At 35.2% G+C, this 25441-nt stretch overlaps 1 protein-coding gene across 3 annotated transcripts in view; it reads right to left on the reverse strand.

Annotated features, from left to right (window-relative positions):
• The window catches only part of CSMD3 (CUB and Sushi multiple domains 3), a gene marked incomplete at both ends in the record, with an annotated part of 716885 nt that overhangs the window by 545441 nt on the left and 146003 nt on the right, over positions 1 to 25441 (reverse strand). For all 3 annotated transcript variants that reach the window (XM_082479076.1, XM_082479075.1, XM_082479074.1), the window contains one exon: positions 9741 to 9935. In XM_082479076.1, the coding sequence (XP_082335202.1) occupies positions 9741 to 9935 (195 nt within the window). The remainder of the gene's footprint in view (positions 1 to 9740; positions 9936 to 25441) is intronic.

Genomic DNA, 25441 nt, shown 5'->3' on the forward strand with positions numbered 1-25441 from the left:
TAGGTGACTAACCAGACACACCAGCACCTCAGAGATCAGAATATAGCATGCTGTAACTATGAGCTGTGATTAATGAATCACAAAAATTCTTATCCAATCTTTGTTTCCTGGGGCCCAACACTTCAAAAGAAAGCATGGAAAAATTAAAAACAATCTAGAGGAAATTAACAAAAATTACTAGTTGTCTCAAAAGCATGAACTGTAAAGAAAGAGTGCATTAGGATTATTGTAGCTAAAGAAGAGCAGACCAAAAATAAACAAGCAAAAGGAAATTGCAAAGTAGCAAAACTCTGCTATGACTTCTATTACATTTAAAAGTCTTTTCAGCATCAACACAATTTATAGCAGATTGTTTTTAACCTGCGAATTTGCAGAGCTGAATAAAAAGGTGACTAGATTTTGTGAAATTCCAAACTAATTTTTATAACACAACTGAACAATGTCAAGACTCCTTCACCAGTGGACAATTTTAAATATTATCTCGTAACAACAGTCTACATAACTATCTCACAAGACAGACACAATGCTTCTTAATATCTAAATAAACCAGCAACACTCCTGCAATTTATGAGAACAGGGAGATTAATTACGCTGAAGAGCAAGATTTATGTTCCATAGGTGAATCAATAATCATTCTTTAGGTTAATAAAGATGCAGTCTTGAAGAATACTAAAATGTCATGCTAGAATTTTAGCAATTAAATCTTTTCTCTACAGAAAAACACTCTCTTGGAGTAGTATTTTCAGTGCTTTTAAAGACTTCTCAGAAAAATAATTTGTTATGACTTCTGCTTTCCAGATGTAATTACAACTGAGTTATAAATCAGGGTTTGCAAAGTGTTACTTAAATACTGAATACTATTTTCAAAATTTCCATTTATACCCAGGTAAATTCTAACTTTAGGCAGAGACTGAGAGATACAGAAAGTTTTATCAAGTTGTAATTCCAACAATCTGAGGAAAATATACTAGTCTATTTAAAAGCCCATGGCAGCAAAAGCTTTTTGGATTAAGCAGCTTAGTAAAATGAGTTAATGAACCTGGGACTTAGCAGTAATTACTGTCAAAGTATTTAAAATTATTTTACAAAAGTTATTTATGCTAATTGATCACTAGAAAGGATTTATCCAGGCATGCCACATAGAAAAGCAAAAGCAGTTAGAAAAGCAAAAACCTCAGCTCGAATTGAAATTGGCCAGAGATGTCAAAAACTACAAAAAAGTGTTCTTCAGGTATGTAAACAACAAACAGAAACAGAAGGAAAATATTGGCCTGCTGTTAAACAGGAGAGGTGAATTAGTCACTAACAATGCTGAAAAGGCAGAGGTTCTCAATACTTTCTTCACCTCTGTGTTTATGAGCACTGATGGGCTCCAGGCCTTGGGAACAAAAGCTCAGGTTGATGCAAATATAGACTTGCCATCAGCGAAAGAAGAGTTGGTATGCAAACTATTGCAGAAGCTTGACCCCTACAAATCAATGGACCCTGACGCTATCCACCTGAGGGTGTTAAGAGAGCTGGCTGACATCATTGCAAGGCCACTCTCCATGATCTTTGAGAAGTCCTGGAGATCAGAGGATGTCCCAGAACACTGGAAGAAGGCAAATGTCAGCCCCATCTACAAGAAGGGCTTAAAGGAGGATCCAGGAAATTATAGGCCCATCAGTCTTACTGCAGTCCCTGGGAAAATTATGGAATGAATCCTCCTGGGGGCTATCACAAGTCAAATGAAGCACGTGATTGGGACAAGCCAGCATGGATTCAACAAGGGCAAATTGTGCTTGACAAACCTAATTGCCTTCTATGACAAAGTAACCTGCTTGGTTGATGTGGGTCAAGCAGTGGACATTGTCTACCTGGATTTTGACATGGTTGCCCACAGCCTCCTTCTAGAGAAACTGGTGTGTTACGGTCTAGACAACTGGCCTATGCAGTGGGTGGGAAACCGGCCAACAGGCTGCACCCAGAAGGTTGTGGTAAATAGCTCCTTTCCAAACTGGCAACCTGTCACAAGCGGTGTCTCTCAGGGATCGATATTGGGCCCAATACTGTTTAATATCTTCATAAGTGATCTGGATGATGGGATCAAGTGTACCCTGATGAAGTTTGCTGATGTTACCAAACTGAGTGGGGAAGTAGATATTTTGGAAAGGAAAGCCACTCTACAGGAAGACCTGGATAATCTGGAAGGGTGAGCAAACAAGGACAGTATGAAGTTCAGCAAGGACAAGGGACGACACATGGGATGACATAATCCAGGAGTGCAGCATGGGTTGGGACCTACCTGGCTGGGGAGCAGCTCTGTGAAAGGGACCTGAGGGTCCTGGTGGACAACAAAGTCAATATGAGTAAACAGTGTGCTGCAGCAGCAAAGCAAGCCAATAGGATGCTGGGTTGCATCAACAAGGGCACCACCAGCAGAGACAAAGAAATCATTATCCCACTCTACTCAACAGTCATCAGGCCACACCTGGAATACTGTCTTCAGTTTTGGTCCCTGATATACAAAAAAGATGTGGACGGGCTGAGGAGGGTGTAGAGAAGGGCCAATAAGATGATCATAGGACTGGGAAGCCTGCCAGGATGAGAGTACTGTGTTCTTTCAGCCTTGAGAAAAGAAGGCTTAGGGGAGACCCTATCACCATGTTGCAGTATTTAAAGGGTGGCTAGAAAGAAGATGGAGACTCCGTGTTTATAAGGAGTCACATGGGAAAGATGAGGCATAATGGTTAAGTTACTCCAGGGGAGATTCTGACTGGACTCAAGAGGAAAATTTTCCACAATGAGAATAATCAGCCATTGGAATAATCTCCCCAGGGAAGTGGTGGATTCCCCAACATTGGACATTGTCATGATGCAGCTGGACAGGGTGCTGGGCCATCTTGCCTTGACCGTGCTTTTGCCAAGACAGGTTGGACCAGATGATCCTTGAGGTCCCTCCCAACCTGGTATTCTACGATTCTATGATTGAAAATGAACCTAGGAAGAATGTAAGATATTATAGGGAAACAATTACCTAGCATAAGCAGAATTTACTAGACCAATCTGGAATCAAGCTGGAATTATACACTTAACACCTCTCCTGTTAAAATAGTCTTTAGGGGTTCTTAACAAATAAACTTGATTAGAAATTAGTTTTAAATCACATATGAAAGATTAGGGATCTGTTGGAATTAACACCTCTGGTATTGTGCTTTGATGACTGCACTATATATATTACCAAAACAAACTATTCTAATTGCCAGTTATTAGTCTAAACCAGTATTTTACTTTTCCAGGTTCCTCCTTCCCATTCACTCATCTTGATCCTTCAGAATAATCTACTCCTCTTTCAATTGCAGGTATAATTCTTACTGTTATGTTGTCCTCAGTGACAATTTTGCAATACAATTTCAATAATATATGTGAATATGGTCAAGGCATCACTTATTTCTGTCTTTTGTCCTTGCTTAAGAAAATTCTTAAGAAAACAGGTGATAAAAACAGTGTTTCGACATTTTCCTTAACCACCCCCACTAAATTCCACCCAGTTGTTGTAGGAAGTCTTAATTCCCAGCCTTGAACAGAACTGTGAGCTCAAACATTTTGGTATTCAAAAAGTTTTATTTTGTTCAGCATTGGGTTAGATTTCTTGAATTTAAAATCTAGTCTTTCTCTTTTCTGCTTCAATGTTATAAAAATAGTTATAAAAATCTTTTGTTATTAAATTTGGTCTTATTGGTATTTTTTCCATGAAAAATAGCAAGATAGTGCTTTGTTATGTTTGTCTTTTCCTTACTTTTGTGTGAACTACAACTGCCTGCAAACATTCGCTTTCTGGAATAATTACATATACTTTCTTCTTCTAAACATAATTTCATTTATTTATAAAGAGTTCAGTTCTGCTGCTTTCCCCAGTCCTCTATATACTGTTTGGAGACGTAATTTAAGAGGCCTGTTTTCCAAATTAAGATGGTTACTGCACTGATGAACGCTAATTACTTTGATCCAAATACCTTTTCATTCTGCACCATATCGCACCAGCTGCCAGTTTGCTCACTGCTAATGTAAGCTTCTAATGGATCTTAGGATAGCTCTCCTCGCCACTGATAGGAATTCCTGAAATCCCCTGAGGATGTGCAAAGCCAAACCATGTAAACTAAATGAAAGTGTGATTCTGATGTTCTGATGAATACCACATCATTGCACGCTGTAAGTTTCCACAAGTGAGAACAATGGGTACTTCCAGTTCTCCACCCATCATAAAAAGTTAGTAATGTGGCCATCATTACAATAAATGAACAAATGCAGGTTTTGGACATGAATCTAAGTTATTAAAACCTATCGGAACTCTCATGAATGTTGTTTGGTTAAGAAATGTGTACTATGTTAGATCATTACTATTTGCTTGTATATTTTCAGTGAGTTCCATTTAACAGACACTCTATATATTAGTAATGTTAATATTGTTATTATTAGCACAGTAAAAGTGGTATATGTTAAGAATATATGATAATTCTAATATGATAAACATTCATATTACTGTACTGATTTCCTGGTTCACAACCAGTTGCTAATAATGACTTAAAGTAACTTCAAATAATTCAGTAAAGTTTCACCCCTACTTTTAATAACAAGAAATCCATGGTCTGATCACACATTAAAATTCATGTGGGGATTCCTATTCTTCAGGCTTAGATATATTTGTTCACTTAAGTACACTGTGTATTTATGTGAAATGACCCTGATAATATGAAATAGATACTATCCTGAGAATAACACTAATATAATGAGAAAATAATAGTATGGTAGGGAATATTAGAGAGCAATTTCAATGTTTTTCATAGAGGCAAAAGTTTGATTCTATTGGTGATAAAAATCACACTTTTTAAATATAACTATAATAAACAGCTCACAAAGTTATTTTATTGCAAAACGTCAAAGCAACAAAAGGTAATGTAACTTTCTTCATAAAAAAGTCATTCAGGGTATTAATTTGCAGAGCTTCTGGAGCCTGCCTGAAAGCACAGTGTTCTACTTGAAAGCACAGAATATCTATATTATACCACTATTTCAGTTAAATAATGGACTTGTTCATCATTTCTCCTTCCACCTTTAGTTAATTAGAGAATTACCTTCCCTAATTTCAGTGGAGCATCATTGTCATTCATCGACCATTTACATTTTTTTAATGTACCAACCAATAAGAATGGCGGCCATTCTAAGCCACTTGATTTACAATGTCCCATAAGAGATCTGTGGAACAATCTCTGAAAAATTGCTCATTCATTAGTGTCAAGTTATCTTCATATCTTATATACAAATGCATCATTCTACAAACCTATTTTTTGGTTTTCTTTTTAACTTTCTTTAAATAATCCAAACGTTTTCAATGCGGTCTCACACAGCTATACTGGGGCTTTTCCAAAGGATAAGCAGTGACAACTGTTTGTATGTAAGAAATGGCTTCAGACAAAAAACTACTCGTTCCCCACAAGATGTAATTTATTCCTGCCTTTAAGTTAGCGCACTTTTATTTTTCTCTGTGTATGTTGTCAGTTCCAGTAGTTAATGCACTGCATGGCATCAAGTGCAGTACTTTGACTTTATCTCCTGCTTTGTTTTCTCCACAGCCTACAAAGCCCAGTTTACAACAAAGACACAAAGGCAGACTCAGCTTATTTATGCTTATGTTACTAAGTTCTATTTGCCATGCTATCATAAAATTATTTACCTACCTATAACCAAATTTATCTGTGAAATGCTTACATTGTTATATGAATATTTCTTGGTAGGTATGCGAACTCTAATTATTTTTTTTTCCAAAATTCTGTACCGTTATAGGCCATATATAAACAGATAAACCCCTTCAAAAAAGTGTAGTGGAAGGTCTACAAGACTCTTAGGTATACTTTTATTGTCTGACCAAAATGTATGTCGATTCAAACAAGTGGAAAAACAAAGTGTCATTTTAAAAATATGAACAGAAGTTTTATATTCACAAATATTTTGTAGCTATATATACAGGCAATAGTGAAAATATTATAATAGAACTTCTAGGAATACAAATAAAACTAGATTCTGTTTTTGAAATTCCTAAATTCTAAAAAACACCCCAGGTTTATAATGAAGATTCTTAAAATATTCATTTTACCCTGGAACAAGAAAACCTTTAAAAATATAAAAGGCAGAATACTTCCTTGACTATGAAAGTGTCTAATTATTATAACCTTTATAGAATGACAATATTATATATACATGTAACTTTATTAGCCTCAGTAAATTATTCCTAGCTTGCTGCATTATGGAGAAACTGCAAGCTGCAACATTTGCTCAGGGATAGGTGATATGATAAAGCTGCTGTCATTTTTCACTGTTGAAAACAACCTTATCAAAATTAATTTGTCAGGGAAGAAGACGTTATTCAAAAACTAGTCATGGATAGTGCACAGTATAATTGACCACAACACAATAAATGCAATTTAGTTTCCTTTTAAATATGGTATTTTTGCTCTTGTAGTAAATCTAATAAAAATTACAGTATTTTAATGAATATCAGAACTTGCAAATGACAGGTGAAAAACTTTGTGTATTCAAACTATGTTTACTGAGAAACAGGATATGAAATAAAGCTATTGTTAAGTATGTGCACTGATTTTGCAATACAATCCTATGGAGACTAGTAAAGAAAAAGGAAGCCATTTGAGGAATAACTCTTTTCATAATGAATAAAATTTGGTCCAAAAATGTGTAACTTAACAAAAAAAAAAAAAAAACAAACAAATGAATATCAGCATTATGCACCAAATTTAAGTCATAAGCACGTATTAGGGTCTCATGTATGGATGCTTGTGGCAATACTAAGCACTGTTGATTCCAATTAAATTCCCCTTATTGAGACATCAATCTGTAAGAATTACATGAGCACAACTTCCTCCTGATCTCTTCATTCAAAGTGAAGGCAATGTAAAAGGAATGATCTAAAAAAACATTTCTCCCTAAATTTACGTGTTCTGAATGACAAGAGACAGATGACAATGTCATTTACACACGGATGATCTAAAGCCATCTCTGAACTTAACACTGCTGCCATCTAAGCATGCTGTAAGTTCAGAGCTTTGTTCAATTTATTTTCTATAGATAAAAACAAGCAAACAAATTAATATTGAATAAGGTATACTTTTTGCTATTCTTGGGGCTTTTTTCTAACAAATCAGACAATGACATTTCCTAGGTCATGGTATTGAAATACTCTGCATTTCCCCAACTGATTATATTAAAATGAACAAGTATGTGCATTTCTGAAAGAGTCCTGGTGATCTACCTAAAACCACTAGTCAAGTTGTTTAACCTTGGGAAAAAATTATTTTAACAGATATACTCTCAAATTTGCACGCCACTTCATTTGTTTGTCTCAGGATTCTCTGTTTTAGATGTAATGACCATTGGTAGGGAACAATAAAATATTTATCAGAGGATGCCTTTAAAGATGAGTGTTTAATCAAGGAGAGTCTCCATGGCAAACAAAGAGAAAGAGATAAGAAGATCATTAGTGGGTAATCACCTTTACCAACCTTCTGCAGAATTCTTTGTTGGATAATTGCCTTAGACAAAATTAGGCCAAATTCATTACAATGGAACCACAAAGGCCTCTGTATTAAATGCAAAATTAGACATTTCTGATATCAAACACAGACTCATAGAAGGAATTGTTGAAAATAATTAGTCTTTTTTTTTTTTTTTTTTTTTTTTTTTTTTATTGAGCATAGACCAAAAATATCTTAACAGTAATTTGGTGCAATAAGTCTTTAAGCCATTATGCCTGATGTCAAAACTTAAATCAGGACTCTGCCACATTCCTATTTTATGTTTCAGTAATTTGTAACTACCACTATTAAAATGTGTACTTTAGGGTTTTTTTTTATTTATTTATTTGTCAAGCTTTTACCCCTTAGATTCCTCAGTGCTATTGATTAGATCATTGTCTTCTCCAAAAAGTGTTTTCCTTCTGCATGAGTTTCTGCAGTAAATCAAGAAACCTCTTCATCCTCTTTCACATACACTGAAAAGTTTGAGTTTCTTCAGTCTCTAGACAAAATGACAATTTTGAAACCTGACAGGACTTGGTTCCTCTTTTTCTGAATCCTTTCCAATTTGTCAACTCTCTTTTCCCCCAGAGAGTGACAGTATTCAGATAATGACCTCTCCAATCATGAATAAAAAGAAATATGTTTTTCATATCCTTATGTGATAGTCTTCTCCTTACACACTAGAGTTATGTTTAACCACAGGACTACCTTGAGTGCTTATAATTCCAATTCAAATTTACACTGTGTGTTTTCACATCCGCTTGGAATAAAAGCAAAATCTATCCAACATTCTGCTGAAAAACTTTGTATCAAAAGAAAGCAAGTGTAACACAGTGACTGTGATGACTGACTGGTAGCATCAGGTTCAAGTCTCTCATCTTCCTCATTTAAGAGTACGCTTTTTTATGCCAATTCACTGTGAAATTGGCAGATCAAGAATTTGAACAATAGTCTACAGGGGAGTCCATTAACCTTCTACTTTGTTACAAAAGTTTTGTGCAAGTTAACATATTCTCCTCAAATCTTTATAATCATCTCCACAAACAAAATGTGGATGTGTATATTCTTCATTACTAGCTAACATTTTTGTGGGAATCAGGAGGGGAAGATGCGGGAGTTATAAATACTTTTACTAGAAAATAGTATTGTTAGTAATAACTTTGTATTTCCTTCCAGATCAAGGGTAAACTTATTAAATAGCTCTAAGCCAAGGATAGGAAAAAATAGAATGGTATTTCCAATGATACATATTTCCCATATATAATTACTTTTTTGTGGTACTGGTTAACCAGGCTTTAACCCAACTGAATTTTGATATTTTTTTTTAATCAGAAATTTATCAGAATGTTAACTTCATTCAGAATGTTTTTATAGCCCCTGCAAGACTTCATCAATTTTTTTAGACAAATATAAATGTTATGTCCTGTAAAGTTAACCTGTAAATCCAGAAAATGATCTCATGCTTGGCTGACACAACAGTGTTTCATCAAAATACTATCTTTATTGTATTTGATTGTGTGTAGTAGTGACAGCTTCTCCATTTTATCAGATTAGCTCCTTTCATTACTTTGTAAACATTATTTTTCTCTCATAGTCGCAGAAAAGAAGATTTACCCCTAAAGCAGGATTTCATACTACCGCCATATTTCTAATATGAGCAAGAGAAAAATTTTTGACCTACAATATTTTTTAGAATACAGGGGATATCACATATATAGAAAAGATGAGCTATCATATCTGACTGAGAATGAGGGGAATTCCCTCTAACTCAATTGTTTTGGTAGTTTCAAACTTCTAATTGCTCAATATCCAAATCAATACTTGACAAGAAGTCAGTCCTTAGGAATATTAATGGATCCCAAATTTACTTCCCATAGTTGTAAACATGTCGAACACAGACATTTACAGCCTACTTATTACCAGGTTTCTAGTTCTTGTTTCTTTATATATATTTTAAAATAAATGAGAAATATCACTTTAATAGGATATTGACTTAAAAATTAGTAGATGCATATGCTGACATATGTCATATATGTGAGCAAGAGATCAAAATATTAAAAAGACTTTTCTTTTAATTCCAATCTGAAAGTTAACAATTAAAACAGAGATTTGAAGTGGTTCATACTAATAAATATAATGTATTTGAGAACATTACTGTAGCATTTCTCTTACCTCTACAGATAGGAACAGGGAAGTCCCATGACGCTGTATTCACAGAGTTAGCTATGCAAGTAAGCTGAGGGTGTCCATCCAAAATATATCCAGTTACACAGCTGTATCGGATTTTGTCACCAACATCAAATCTGGTACCATACAAGATACCCTTTGGTGGAACTCCTGGATTGCCACAGGAACTACTCTGTAATTCTGGAGAAGACATATTTATTATTAATTATTGTGTTTTTATAAATCAATACTGCATTTTACTGACGAATATAGAACACATAAATTATGGCACCTTTGGGTACATAGTGTGTTTTCATGGATATTATACAACTCTGAATACTGAAAAGCCATTACTGACTTAGTCTATTAAGTATCTGCTTATGTACCCATATAACCAAAGGGAGAATATTATATGAAAATGAGTACAAAGTTTTCCTTAAGCTCCAGCTATAGATATATTCATCTATTTTTCTAATTGATAGCAAAGAACTCATTACTTAGGAAGAGGAAGCAAAGGAACTTGTTATATTTCTGACTCAAGTTATACAAATGTAAAACAATAAACAGAACTGTAACACAGACATAAAAGACCATCAGATTCAAATCAACCAAAATTTGGAAGAATAAATAGAAGTAGCCAAAACAGAACATTAGGAGGAGGTTTTAACAAACATAAGCCTGACCATGATCAGGAAGCTGTTGATTTAGTAGATTTTAGATAAAGAGACAAAAGTGATGAGATACTGTCGGTAACTGTTTTCTGAGCAAAGGATTGGCTAATTTAAACATATGGAATACCATATATCTAGGTGACTTCTACTCTAATGCAGGGCTTTAAACCACTGAGAATCCAAAAAGGGTCACAGCTCTGCTGTTTGATCTCTGAGGACATTATTCAGAGTTCAGTTTTACTAGGTGGTACTCACACTCCAACTGTGTGCTCTTTTGACTGATATTTCAGCATCATAAATGTGAGTACGTTAAATATGCAGATTAGTTGCTGATGTCTTTGCTTCCAATGCTTTCTTTCTCTTACATAATAAGGTCTGTGGAACTGGATTTGACTTTCATTGCCTTGCACAAGGACACACCACAGAAGTAAGAAGATAGTATGTCTCATCTTGGTCACTTCAAAGCTCACCTAAATGGCTGATAATCTTACTATTGCTTTATCAAGCTAAGTGTTCTGTCTTCCAACAAAACTCCTCTGTCCTCAGATCTGCCTCAAAAGAAGGCAACGCTGCAGTTGACCCCTGCATACTTGTTCAAAGGGATTTCTCTTGAATTCTTTACAGGTTTTCAAGGCCACCCCAGTTATTATATATCATTATAGCATGTCAAAATAGAGGTAAGAATATAATCCTGTGGATTTTGGTTATCTTATGAATCATATTATATTAACTTGAAAACTGCCTGCACAGTGTTTTTATTTTCAGCTTCTCCAAGAAGGTGAAATCTTTCAGAGGCCTGTATTTCTTAGTGGTTTGTAAAAAGGTCACAAAAAGATTCTCTGTCCTTTGAAATGAAGAATATAAAGATTAGTGATGCCTTTAACAGTCACTGCCTAATATTGCTGGCTTTACTCTTACTGCTGTCTCATCAAGAATTACCCAGAGAGGGCAATATATTCTTATGAAACTACATTATATTTTAAAGCACTAATTAAAAATCACCCTCCTTATAAAATAAAACTCATTTTACAGTTGCAATACTGTATTACTTGTCTAAAAAGAATACTTGTCATTTTCCATTAACTTTAAATATTACGAAAGTAGCTAGAGAGTATGTTATTACTTCCAACCCTTCAAGCCATTTTGTTCCTGATTCTATACAATAAAGTAGAAAATAAATTGTTTGATTTAAAATATATGTGTTTCTTCTGTGAATTTTTTCATTTTGAACATATTCAAGTTGTTTTGTTTTTTTTGGGGTGGTGGTGGTGGTAATTCACCAAGTAACTGCGTTAGTCTTCTTTGATAGGTAGTATCTATTTTCAAACTGTATGTGACACTCTACTACCAACTCCCTGCCATTTAAAGCTGTAGATTGTTACTTTGAGATTGTCATCTGTCAGAGAACACAGGAATTGCCAAACTAGATTGTAATTTTTGTGCAGCTCTGCGCAGATTCTTGACTTCAGCGACATTCTGACATTCAGTAGTGATATGAAGCATGGAAAAGTATTTCCTTTTAAATTTGTCCCATTGTAATTTAGTTGAACTTTTTGTTCATGCACTCTGAAAATAAGCATAATTGAATTTTTTACCCCATCTTACTTTTTTACATTTTTACTATTGCTTATCTCCTTTTTAAAGCAAGCTGTCCCAATTGTTTCAATCTCTCCCCAAGTAGGATTTGTCTTTGTCCTAAATTTAATTGTCAGTTATTTCTGAAATCATCTACATTGTTTGCTTGCACAAAACCAAAATGTTGTTTTTAAATCAATATTCCACCTGTAAGCTAAGTACGTATGAACTTATATTTGTCCTTTATTTTTTTTACATGATGATAAAACACCAAGATCAAAACACCCTTCAATGTTTTTCAATAAGTTTCTATTTCATTAATTCCTATTAACGTCAAAGGAAATTCTGTTCAAAGACTGTGGGTAGAATATGCCTTAGAGAGTTCTGCTTAGCAGGAATGGACACACTCCTTTAAAGAGTTTAATTAGCAGAAATTCAGCCACTTATAAATACTAATTAATAAGCTATTCAAATTAAATCACATTAAATATAATTTCTTTGTGACAATACTTTCAAAAACAAGGCTGGCAGAAGCTGAGACTCTCAGCATTCACTCAAGGAGAAATAAGTCATAACCAGATATGTAAATTTCAAAGTTACCTTCTTCTTGTTCATATTTTAAGTCAGGATTTTTTTCTTCTATGTTATTTATAAAATCAAGTGTATCTGTCCTCCCCAAATTTTTTAAGAATAAAATTTATAATTTCATGTCCAAATATCCAGAAAAATATTTGCAAATATTCCAGTAAAAAATGCATTTGTCATATCATTGAATTACATTCAGCTCGGTGGAAACTATCTTAATTTTCTCTGCTGCAGATTAATGTTGTTCATACACTAAATCTGATATTAGAAATTTAGAAACATAAAGAATTTTGTCTTTTTTTAAAGGGTTGATCCATATCTTTATCACTGTTTTTGTTCACAGCTATTACAAATTGTTATCATCCCATTTTTCCCAAACCAAAGTGAGAAACACTGTCAATATCAAAAGTATATCTTCATGAGTACTCACTCATTGAAATACCTATGCAATATCCCAATAGATACTAATATTTGTTTCATTTATTACTTTTGAAATTGAATACTCATGGTATCCCTACACCGTCAGTTTGCATATCTCCCTGTATTACTGCATGTCACTAGTCCGAGACTGCTTGTTCACTTGTGTCTCCTATTCCAAACAGTAATTCCTCTGCCAAACAAACTTGAGTATGGTCCAGGGAATATGCTATTCGAGGGACCACTCCAGTTGTCTTTTGGGACAGGACTTGGTGTAACTGGAAATACTAGAACAGGGCTGTACACAGATATCCTTTGGAAAAAACAAAAAGCATATGTAGTTTGTCTTGATGTCCTGGTTTGAGGTAAAATAGAACCAAGTTTCTGTTCAGTACTTTTACTTTGCAGCTAAGTCTCTTCCAACTAACTGAACTCTATGAAATTAACAGCATATTTTTCAGACACTGTTCACTCCCAGAGTGATAAGACCTGATTGCTAATAATTTATGCCAAGGTATGATGTGCAGAGAAGCTCTTGCTCATACTTATTGATATAACCCCCAAAGGCAGCTCACTTTGTTATTTGCCCCATTGGAGAGTCAGAAGCAGAAAAACGCAGTGGGGTCCCACCTGTGGGGAGGAGCGGACAGGACAGGTGACCCAAAACTGACCAACAAGGTATTCCACCCCATCTGCCTCATGCTCAGTATAAAAGTTGAGGGATCAAAGGGTCAGCTCTCTTTCTTCAATGGCTGGCAGCTGAGAAGGACTTTGTTCGCGTGCCATTGATCTCAGTATCTGCATTCCTGAATGCATATCCAGAATCCAGTTCCCATCCTTTGCTGAGTCCAGTCTGGAACTTTCCCCGTGCCTGCTGGTGATGTGATCATCGTCCTGGGACCTTGATACAGTTTTATATATATGGTATATATTTCATTATTTTATTTGTATTATTTTATTAACATTTTTATCAAAGTAGTTTACTTTCTTTCTTAAACTCTTTTCTCTCTCATCCTTCCCTCCCTGAAGGGAGATGCTATCCCTCCTCCAAAGGGAGAGAAGTAAAAGGGAGCATCTGTTGTTCATTTTAGTAGTCAGTCCAGCCCAAACCCTGACAACTGACAAGTGAGAATGCTTTGGTATTGAAGACTCAGGACTGATTATAGAAGTGCTGCATGTAGTAGTGAATGGATATAATATGTTATTCATTCCAAGGGACCCAAATATTAGGAAAGTGGTGTGGTTTAGGCTGAACCAGCCACTGTGGGCATGAGGCACCCCAGAAGGGACCGACAGATTCTCCCCCACCTCCTATTACAGAATCACAGAATTTTCAGAGTTGGAAGGGACCTCTAGAGATCATCTAGTCCAACTCCCCTGCTAAAGCAGGATTGCCTAGAGCACATTACTCAGGACTGCATCCAGGCGGGTCTTGAAGATCTCCAGAGAAGGGGACTCCACAACCTCCCTGGGCAGCCTGTGCCAGTGCTCTGTCACCTGAACTGTAAAGAAGCTTTTCTGTGTATTTGAACAGAACTTCCTATGTTCTAACTGGTGCCCATTACCCCTCGTCCTGTCACTGGGAACCACTGAAAAGAGCCTGACTCCATCCTCCTTCAACCCACCCTTCAGATACTTGTATGCCATAATAAGGTCTCTCCTCAGCCTTCTCTTCTCCAGGCTAAAGAGTCCCAGCTCTCTCAGACTTTCCTCATAAGGGAGATGCTCCAAGCCCTTAATCATCTTAGTTGCTCTTTGCTGGACTCGCTCCAGCAGTTCCCTGTCCCTCTTGAACTGGGGAGCCCAAAACTGGACACAGTATTCCAGTTGTGGCCTCACCAGTGCAGAGTAGAGGGGGAGAATGACCTCCCTCGACCTACTGGCCACACTCTTCCCTATGCAGCCCAGGATTCCATTGGCCTTTTTGACGACAAGGGCACATTGCTGGGCCATGGATAATTTACTGTCTACCACAACCCCCAGATCCTTCTCCTCAGAGCTACTTCCCAGCAGGTCTGCCCCTAACCTATACTGGTGCTTTGCATTCTTCCTCCCCAGGTGCAGGACCTTGCACTTGCTTTTGTTGAACCTCATTAGATTATTCTCTGCCCATCTCTCCAGCTTGTCCAGGTCATGCTGGATGGCAGCATGGTCCTCTGGAGTGTCAGCCACCCCACCCAGTTTAGTATCGTCAGCAAACTTGCTGAGGACACACTCTGTCCCCTCATCCAGGTCACTGATGAATATATTGAACAAGATTGGACAGAGTATTGACCTCTGGGGGACACCACTGGTTACAGACCTCCAATTTGACTCTGGTCCATTAATCACAACCCTCTGAGCTCTGTCACACAGCCAGCTCTCAATCCACCTCACTGTCTTCTAATCTGTTGTAACAATATGAAGTAGCCTGAAATTCAGTTGTCTGAAATTCACCTATACTAAATCTTGTAATAGTTTATTTTAATCGCACATTGTTTTCCAAAGGTTTTATAAACTAAAAAAGTCACTTAGAAGCATAGTTTCTACCTCAAAATATTTTGTTCTTTCTCAAAAGATCTATTTTACTTCCTTTCTTTTCTATTCTGTCCTCATGCACATTGCTCTGAATATATGAGTAAAAAAGGTCTAGATTTAGATCTAAAAGGGAGTAGAACATTTAACTGATGAGTATAGAAATACCATTGTCTTCCTACACACGTGTTAAAATGTACATATACATGCCTGTCCTACTTGAATTTACAGTGTAAGGGAAACCACAAGAAAAATTTGGAGTAGGCAATATCAGTGCAGTGAAGGAAAAAATGAAAAACTTAATATCGAATTGACAATTTTACTCCACAAATATGTATGTTTCAGAGAGCAAAGAAAGAGACACTATAGACGAATGATTTGAAAGATCTACCATAAGCAATACAGATATATTAAAACAGAGATTAAATGAAAATATCCTCTCCCCCAAAATCCAGGTCTCTCCTTTGTAGTAATTCAACAATAAAAGTGGTTATTCCTTGATTCCAACAGATCTGTCACCTCAAGATACAAGTGCAGAATGAAGAGTCACTGTTCTGAAATCCACATTTGTTTACAGCAGTAATAGAAACATCAGATTGTCTAAAAATCAAAACTTCTCTGAAGCTTTTCTCTTGTTTTCTGGATTTTATGTGGGTCAGTCAGAAGAGTCTGTCATATTCTGGTATCTACCTATAAATAGGCAGGCAAGAGGAAGTGTGAGAAAGATATTTCTTTCCCCTAAAGGAAAACAAAGCAAAACATGTTTTTTTCTTCTCATGTTCTTAATTGCTCTTTTCTGATAAACAAATATCTTAGTAATAGTAACCTCACTGAGGGTCTCTACTGTTCACTAAAGACAATACAGCTAATTACATTGCATAGTTTCTTACCAATTTTTAATGAATTGGTTTTCTTTTTCTTCCCCTTGAAATTATTTTCCTGTCAAAAAATGACAGGGGAACTTGATTATCTGAAGTAAAGCCACTGATTAGTGGCTTAAAACTGTATCCTGAAGGAACTTTAAATGTAGATTTTTATACTGAGTTTGATTTCCATTCTAAGTGCATTGAAACCATCACTACATTTGTCCTCTTTGCAAGTAACACAAGAATGTTTCTATTTATAACATTAAAATCATATGTTATTCTTATAGGAACAAACCCATTTCAGCATTAAGTAAATTAAAACTGCATTAATACAACAGCAACATGAAGTACAGCAAAAAAACCCTCCAAGATATGTGAAAGGAACAAGTGATAATTGTTGTACTATAGTAATATTGATACCATGAGCATGACAAATGTAATACAAGAAATGGCCCAGGGTTTGCAATACACTGTTTTTAATAGTTAATGTTTAAGTCAGCTGAAGACACAGAACAGCACTAGACAGGAGCAAGACCATGCAAAAAGACAATGGCAGTCACTAATTTACCATATGACGGCACAATCCAGCACCAAGTGAAATCAAGAGAGAGATGACTGTAAGCTTCAGTAGCTATGGTTAAATCTGACATTTCCTCATCAGACACACTTCTAAAGTGTTACATGAAGGGAATAACAAACAGGTAAAGACTGAATAGTTAACTAGGAGAGCTGTACAGTTAACAGCACCAACTACCCTTATTTGCCTTTGTCAAATTCCACTTGACTCCGATTAAAGCTTTATCTGCAGTAAATTCCTGTACATCTGCTAAGGGCACCAGTTAAACCCTGAGTATGGCTGGAAGGTAAATTCACAGAATCATAAAATCACAGAATAGAAGGGGTTGGAAGGGACCTTTGGAGATCATATAGTCCAACTTCCCTGCCAAAGCAGAATTCATATCATGCATGGACTGAGAAAGACCATTGGAAACTACATGAAGTTTTGGAATGGGTGTAGAGTTGCAAGTGTTGCAGAGATTGCTCCATCCACACTGTTCTGAAAGTAGTCAACCCTATCAGTATAGTTCAAAGCCTGAGGTACTGTATCTGCTACATGTGGTGGCTATTCAGCTTCCCAGGTGGGTGAAGCCCGGACAGATGCACCCTGCCTGCCACGCAATGGCTGTGTAGATATGTCCATATATGAGTCATAACAAGATTGTTCCATTTAGACTGCATCGATTCTGAGCACTTTTTTGGCATAGCTGTATTCTGTAGGCAACTGGGAAGAGGCTGTTGTAATTACAGAGCAAAGATTATATCAGAGGCCAGGACAATCTAAAACAAAAACTAATGCTAAAACCTATACCATATCCCTATTCCTCCTGCAATATGTATTTCTTACTATGTCTTTTAGAGTTATACAAGAGAACTTAATCTCCAATTTCTGAACTGTTATGGTAAGAAATATCTCATAGTATTATTTATTTTTATTCCTCTGTTGCCTCAGTGCCTCACCTTATTTTGCCTCATGCTAGGTACTTTGTAAATGTTGTGTTATTCCTCACTGGCTGTCCTTACCTCGGTAATTTACAGTAACCCAAGATATAAAAAGCTAACTGTATTTAGGAGAAGACAATTTACCCACCGAAGGTGGATGGCATAGTACAAAGAAGTTGTGTGGCATCATATAGACAGTGTCTCCATAGAAATTTCACAGACAATCACAGAATCACGGAATCACGGAGTTTCAGAGTTGGAAGGGACCTCTAGAGATCATCTAGTCCCACTCCCCTGCTAAAGCAGGATTGCCTAGAGCACATTACTCAGGACTGCATCCAGGCGGGCCTTGAAAATCTCCAGAGAAGGGGACTCCACAACCTCCCTGGGCAGCCTGTGCCAGTGCTCTGTCACCCTCACCGTAAAGAAGAATAGGTATGTTTGTCAAATATATATCATTAATTTTGTATATTTGATTTACTGTCATATCTAGATTCCTACTGAAATTTGGGTTCCATTTTTCAAAGCATAACACAAATATTAAGAAGATGTATAGTTTTTATATTCAAGATGATATAAAAACTGAAACCAGAGAACAGAATCAAATAAAACACATTTTGTGGAAAAGCACTAGTACTTCTTAAGGAGACTTAAGACGAAATATAAGAGCTGACACTTGAGCACTGATAGGCATTGCTACTTGGTGAATTGACCCTTAAATGGTTATAAAGGATAATCTGAAAGATTTATGGTTTAAGTGATTATAAACTAGAGACTAGCTTGTCTTAAAAAGAAAGCATGCAGCATCTCTTTCAGCCTCCTGTTGGCAAAGGTCATCTGAACCAGTATCTAGTCTGAGGATACATATATATGTCCATGGCCAGTAAACCATGCCTCATGTCTGAGTTACCTGCCAAGGTTTCCCTGTGACAGGCCTTCACAAATTGTGTCTTAACATTGAATGCTGACAACTCCTGGTATGTTGAACTTTTCAACTTTTTTTTTTTTTAAAGAGAAAAAATATCTCTGCTACAGCAGCTCACTCAGGGTTTAAAACTGAAATTTAAAGTATAAGATGTGGGTAGGGGATGTGTCATGGACATATCATTATAGAGTGGCATAAATGCGCACAAAGCAAATCAGTTTTCAACTCATGAAAGGGACTTTGATACATGAGAACTGGGCACTAGATGGCATCTGAAACATTCAGAGCTGTTGTATGACGTCCCAGAACAACAAACATTTCCTTTCCTATATATAAGTGGTAACATAAAATTCCAATTATATTTTTATATATATTACATATGTATATACATATATATATTATAAATATTACAGGCTTGGCATATGTATGTGTTGGAATATATAACTCAATATAGAGAATTACTATTAGAAGACACTGTCGTGCCATTAGAGGTACAAATGTTTGATGTTTTCTCAAAGGACATGCTGTCTCCTACAGTGAAATTTCAGTCTGGTTTCCACCATTATTGCTGGTATAAAGGATTCTTTAGCAACACTGTTTACGGAAAGCATGTTTACAAAGTTAGAGCTATATCCTTATACTTATTTTCTAAATGTTTCTGATTTAGTCATTTTGACAAAAGAAAGGTGGACCTTAACTCTTTAATTTAGTTTTCATTTATAAATGTTTATGGTTTAGAATTTTCCTTCAGAAGATTGAATCATTACTACAGTTGTTTTTCAAGAACCTCCATTTCTTGATAGAATTAATGTCCTTTCTGTATTTGATGGCAAAGGGCCATAATCAGCCTTCTGGGATATCATGAAGACGTTACCAAACACTTCAGAGGTCTTTTCTTTTTTTTCATAGTGAATCTCAACTGACATAGGTAGGACATGTAGTGGTTAGGCAGTGCCTTTGGTTAGTCAAGACTTGATTGTTATAATTACTTTTCTGAATGTTCTTACCATATCCTTTCAACAGAACATCTCCTTTAGAAAACACAAACTCTTTATCCTTTTATGTGCCTCAAGGTCTCAGCACACCGAATGAAATTTAAAATCAAAAATCCAAGCTTCCTTTTAAAGTACTTTCATGAATGCTGTGTGATGCACCAGCACGTTTCAGACTATGTATAGATACGATACAGTTTATTCAGTTAGCCATGTTTTATTATATTGCATAGCTTCATTCCTACTCTCAAGAGTGTAAATTTATTGTAATGTATAAATAAATGTAAAGTAAAAATATTACATCCTCAAATACAACATGTCTTATTGTGAATCAAAATATTTTTATTGAAATGATGAAATGAAATCTCCACTGCATATCAAAGTGGAATTGTAATCCCTTCTCTTTACATCAAACTGTACTCAAGGATCCTACATTCAGAATATAGCTGAAAACACTGCTGATATATTAAGCAAGAGAAAGTTTATAATTAAAAGGGCATAACTAATAGTAGTAGAAATATTTTATTTTGCTCATTTATCTCAGGGTTTATGATATGACACAGAAATACACCAAAAATGCAGATCTTGCATAATAAGGTGCTATTCTCAGAGTAATTTTTCTAACCACAATCATACTTTTAAGGACTGAAGCAGATGGCTACCTAATAAAGTCCTTTTCAGTAGAGAAGGTCTCTTTGGTTAATGTTCATTTGAGGTATAATATGAATTTTTCATTCAAAATGTCCAGACATGAGAACATTTAAAAATACTGGGTCAAGGGTATATGCATGATTCTGCTTTTAATGATACTTATCCTGATAATTTCACAGTGCTGAATTGCATTATGGCCTAATGACTCTACTGCATAAGGTGAAATAATATAACATTACTGATCTTGTCCAAATTACTTACATGATGATTCATTAACCAAGAAAGACAGTGTGATCAAATTCATGGATAATAACATGAATAAACAAACATCTGCAACAGGCCATTCATCAAGAAGAAGCATAAAACCTTTGAATAACTTATATTCCATAGAACTTTGATTTATAACTCAGTGCTGAGCTGTGTACACACAATACTGTACCTTCCAAAACAGTCGGGTTTCCACGTGGGAGGAAAAGCACGTTCTATTCCAAACACAAAAGCATTAAGTCTGCTTCTCCCATCTACTCCACCTTTCCTCTCACTGTTAGTAAGAATTCCCAGATGCCCTTCACTTGGGAAAGAGTTATCTGTAATCGTTATTTTATTTCAGCATTATGCTATAGTTTTCCTTTCTCAAGAATTAACATTAGTGTTGGTATTCAGCATTCTATTATCGCTTACATTGCACGGACTTTGCCATCTCTTAGAGAACATCTCTCGAGCCTCAAAATTTGTGTGCTTTGCCTTATGCTAGAGGCAAGTTCCCTGACACATTTGGGAAAACATTTTAAGAATTCTCAAGCATGGAAGAATGAAAGTAGTATATTTTCTGATAAAACATTGGATTTCCTTATCCAGGAATGACTTTTAAAGTCTGAAAAAAGAAAGCTGAATATGTACTAACATTCATCTATAAGCAAGTATCACTTGCCATGGGGGGAAATACTTTATACAAGCTATCCTTTGTGAGGCTTGGTGAAAAGTACTTAATTATATATTTTTTTCTTTCTAATTGTGGAAAAAGTAAATAATACAGTAATGCACATGATATAGGACACTATTCTCTCTGGACTATGGACTATTATGTGTATACTTATTTTTTTCCCCTGAACTTTTAAAATCAGAAAGGGCTATTTGTAATTTCTAGTCCGAGTCCTGCAGGAGCATATGAGTTTACAGTGCTATTCCTGCATCAGAATAATTGTGTTTGAGACATAAGCAGTAAAAGGCATTTAATCTAATTTTATAGATGCAGTGATGGAGAGCATCTGCAAAATAATTTATGTGACATAGACGTATTAACTTTCTCCTTTCAAAGTCTCCTTTTTTAACCAATATAAACTTGAACTCATATAGCCAGCCTTCCCTCAAATATGTTAGCGGACAGAATAACAGCTACTTTTATCTCCATCCCTTCAAGTTACCTGCTGTGGGTCATTCCTCTCTTGACTGATCTGTTATTGGAGTGAGTAGCAATGGTCATAATTTGAGGGGAGAGAGAAGTTTATCATTAAAATAACTCAAGATTTGAATTAAGGTCTCATTAAACATCTGTGTAGGCCACTGTTTCACTGGTTATTTCTACATGACAGGTTAATACTGAAACAGCCATGCCAGTCATTTCTCTGAACTTAGTGTTATTTCTGTATTGAGAAACTACTTGAACAACACCCCTTCGGCTTCTACTTTTAAGTACTTTCAATATTCTCTGCTTTTATTGAGAAAAAGAAAAATGTTCTAGGAAAAGATAAGTTTAATAGCCTGCTGCAGCCCTGCAAAAATAACTGTTTGACAGAGCTTATGAAGTGTTCGTTGCAATGCTAACTCACTGAAAGATCATATATCTTGTAGACATCTTTGCAAAACTTTAAAGAGTGACAGATTGGTATGTTAGAAGAGCTAAACAGTGTCAAAGAAATATATGTTATACAAGTAGGCTGTTAGCACAGTGTGAAACAGTAAGGAATATGGAGAAACTTATCCTAAGGTCTATATCTCACATGTTCAATCATGTGATATAGAATTCTACTTTAAAGTATAGGAGGAAAAAAATTATAAAGGTCAATCGACAGACAAAAAACTATTTTCAGCATTAATTTTCCATTTTTGGTGGAAAAGTGCTAATGAACTGACAAACATTTCAGTTTAATTTCCCCATCTTTTTTCCATGTGAAACAGAGGTGAAAAAGAAAAATAAGGGGAAAGATCTATTTTTTACTTTGTTTCTCAACAAGTTCCAACCCTATGATTCTATGATTCCATGAGTTTTCATTCAGGGAAAAAGTCTCTTTTCATCAGACAATTGGAACATTTTCGCAATTAATGTTGACTTGATTATCAGATGTTTACTGTACTAATGTACTGGCTAAATGTAAATAGAAGGCTGTAAGGCAAAAAGCAGAGGGAGTCAGGGTCAAGGAAATGTATGGATGTCCAGACTTCTTAGTTTGAGTCTCAGCACCCTGAATGCTCAACCCAGCATTCATCTGTGATAATTTTGGCAGTGAACTTTCTGGACATTAATGATGGCTCAACTAACTAATACACATATATATATACGTATATAATATAAGCATCTGGAAATCTTGAAAAACTTTTCTTCTTTGTCAATTATACTTAATCAAATACTTACTAACAGACATATGACACTACCTAGACAGCACTACAGTGTTTATGAAGACTTTTTAGTATCTAACTTGTTTCAAGGAAAATCAAGTCAGTCTTCATTATGTATTTCCTTTCCTCTACATATTTGTATTATTAAGATAAATGAAAATTGAGTTATTAACTTACTTAGATTAGATTAGTGTGTGTATATAAACTGAAATTTTTGAGTTTACTTTTATGTCTCTCTGTTTCTGCAGTAGATTATTCTATTTTAAATCTCTTACTTAAATAAGTCCTGTAATGCTCTGCCTTCTCTTATATTAGCAACCTTTGCACAAAGATTGTGGGAATGTGCTGGGACATACGAAAGAAATGTACAATCTCTTAACTGGAATTGGTACGTTTATTTCTACTTTCCTATGTTATTTTTACAAGAGGATTTAAGTATAAAGTTTACAGTTATGATAGAGTTTACTACTGTAAAACTGTAACAAAACCTAAATTATTCAGATCTACAAACTGGAGATAAATTGGAGATTAGCATGTCAAATTTATATTGTGGTCCCCTTTGTTCGCAGTTTTAAAAAGAATATTCCAATTCAACTAAGAAAGCTTCAGGGCTAACTGTTGTACTTTAGTACTGTACCATATTGAAAATTAGAATGAGAATAGAGAATAAAAATCCTTACTGGTTTACAATATTGTGTTTGCTTTGTGAAACAAAAGATATTTTGAAACACATAATTATTTACTAAAATCAGGAGTTACAACTCTCCTCAGTAGCTGTTTCATGAAGGATGATATTGTTGGCATTACTACATTTCTGATATATGTAAAGCATCCTCCTCCAATATTACAATTTATGGGATTACTTAGTTATTAAAAACTTTGATTTATTTAGTTGTGTTTGAATACTATGTGAATACTGAAGGTCCAGATGACTAAGGACTTACTGTTCTTGGTGATGAAGATTATGATGATTGAATAAAGAAATAAAACTCTTTATTATTACTTTTTCCAATACTTTTATGTATTTATTTACAGGGAATGTATTTAGATACTTATTTTAAATTTGAAAATAAGATAAAATGTCTCAGATGTAGTTTGTTTTCTGGGAATAGACAAGTCATACTTTTTGGTTATGCAAAGCCAAACTTTGGTATAATCATTTATCTTGGAAAAGTATATTCATTTCTCTGCACTGCTTTCTACTTCAGTCTTTAGTGAGATCAGTCTGGTGGTGGTGGTAAAAATGGAAAACAATCCATAGAACCCCTCAAGAATTTGACTGCTTCATCAACTGCATGAAATTCTGCTTGCTCTTCAAAAGTCAGTGCTGTTTTCAGCATTACAGCCCTTTGGCTCATAGGCGGAACTTGAATTCCAAGTATCAGCAGTGTCCAGAAACTCCAGTTATCGTTTATAACTACAACTATTTTCAATTTGTACATGTCAGACTATCAAATGACACTGAAGTAGTCTTTTTTACCTCAGAATTGGACTATAGGGCAAGTTTTTAACAAGGACATAGAAATGGATGTCAAGGCAACCTCAAACACATAGAAATCCACATTACGAGTTCAAGAAATCAAACTACATTATTTAAAATCCTAATAGAATCCTTTCCTAAATTCCACTCACTCCTAATGAATACTGGATCCATGCTATAAATTTTAATCCTGGCGAATACTGGGTCCATTTGAAAGACCTGTTGATAATTACATCATCTCTACTTGACAATGTAATTAATATCTGTTTCGTATCTCTACACCTTAAAGTCCTTTAATTCATGGGATTCTGATCGCTTCCAGTTTAAGAAAGAATGTTTTCATTTAATCATCTCTCTACCCTTAACAACTGGAATATACGTACACAATATGTGACATATATAACAGACATGCTTCACAACACAAGCTTTCCTTTTGAACATTAACCAGCTAAAACATTTTTCCAACATAATCTGTAAAAAGAACAATAAAAAAAAGGAGATATAATTTATGAAACAAATCCATACATCCATATGTTCATATCAGCACTTTCTTGTGTTATTCTTTTTGGTTATTTATTTTTTGCTGTGAAAACCACACTAGCTTCAGGTCATTTTAGATTATTTTAAATTATCCAAGTCAACAGTTTCCAAGGTATACAGTAGAGGAATGTGATACAATTACTGGCATGTCTGGAGTGCTCACATAGTGAATTTTTTTCTACAAGACCTTTCATATCTTAATTTCACAAGGAAGATACTACTTATTTAATGACTGGTTAACATCTGTAGTGCTAATCATACAATAAGTAGATGACAGGCATTACCCACGTGCCTTTGAAACTGTGGCAGATATTTTACTATCTAATGATTTTATAGGTGGTAACAAAAATTACTGAACAAAAAGTAAAATTTTTA

The sequence above is a fragment of the Vanellus vanellus genome, assembly GCF_965231255.1.
Source record: "Vanellus vanellus genome assembly, chromosome: 2".
NCBI classification, from domain to species: domain Eukaryota; kingdom Metazoa; phylum Chordata; class Aves; order Charadriiformes; family Charadriidae; genus Vanellus; species Vanellus vanellus.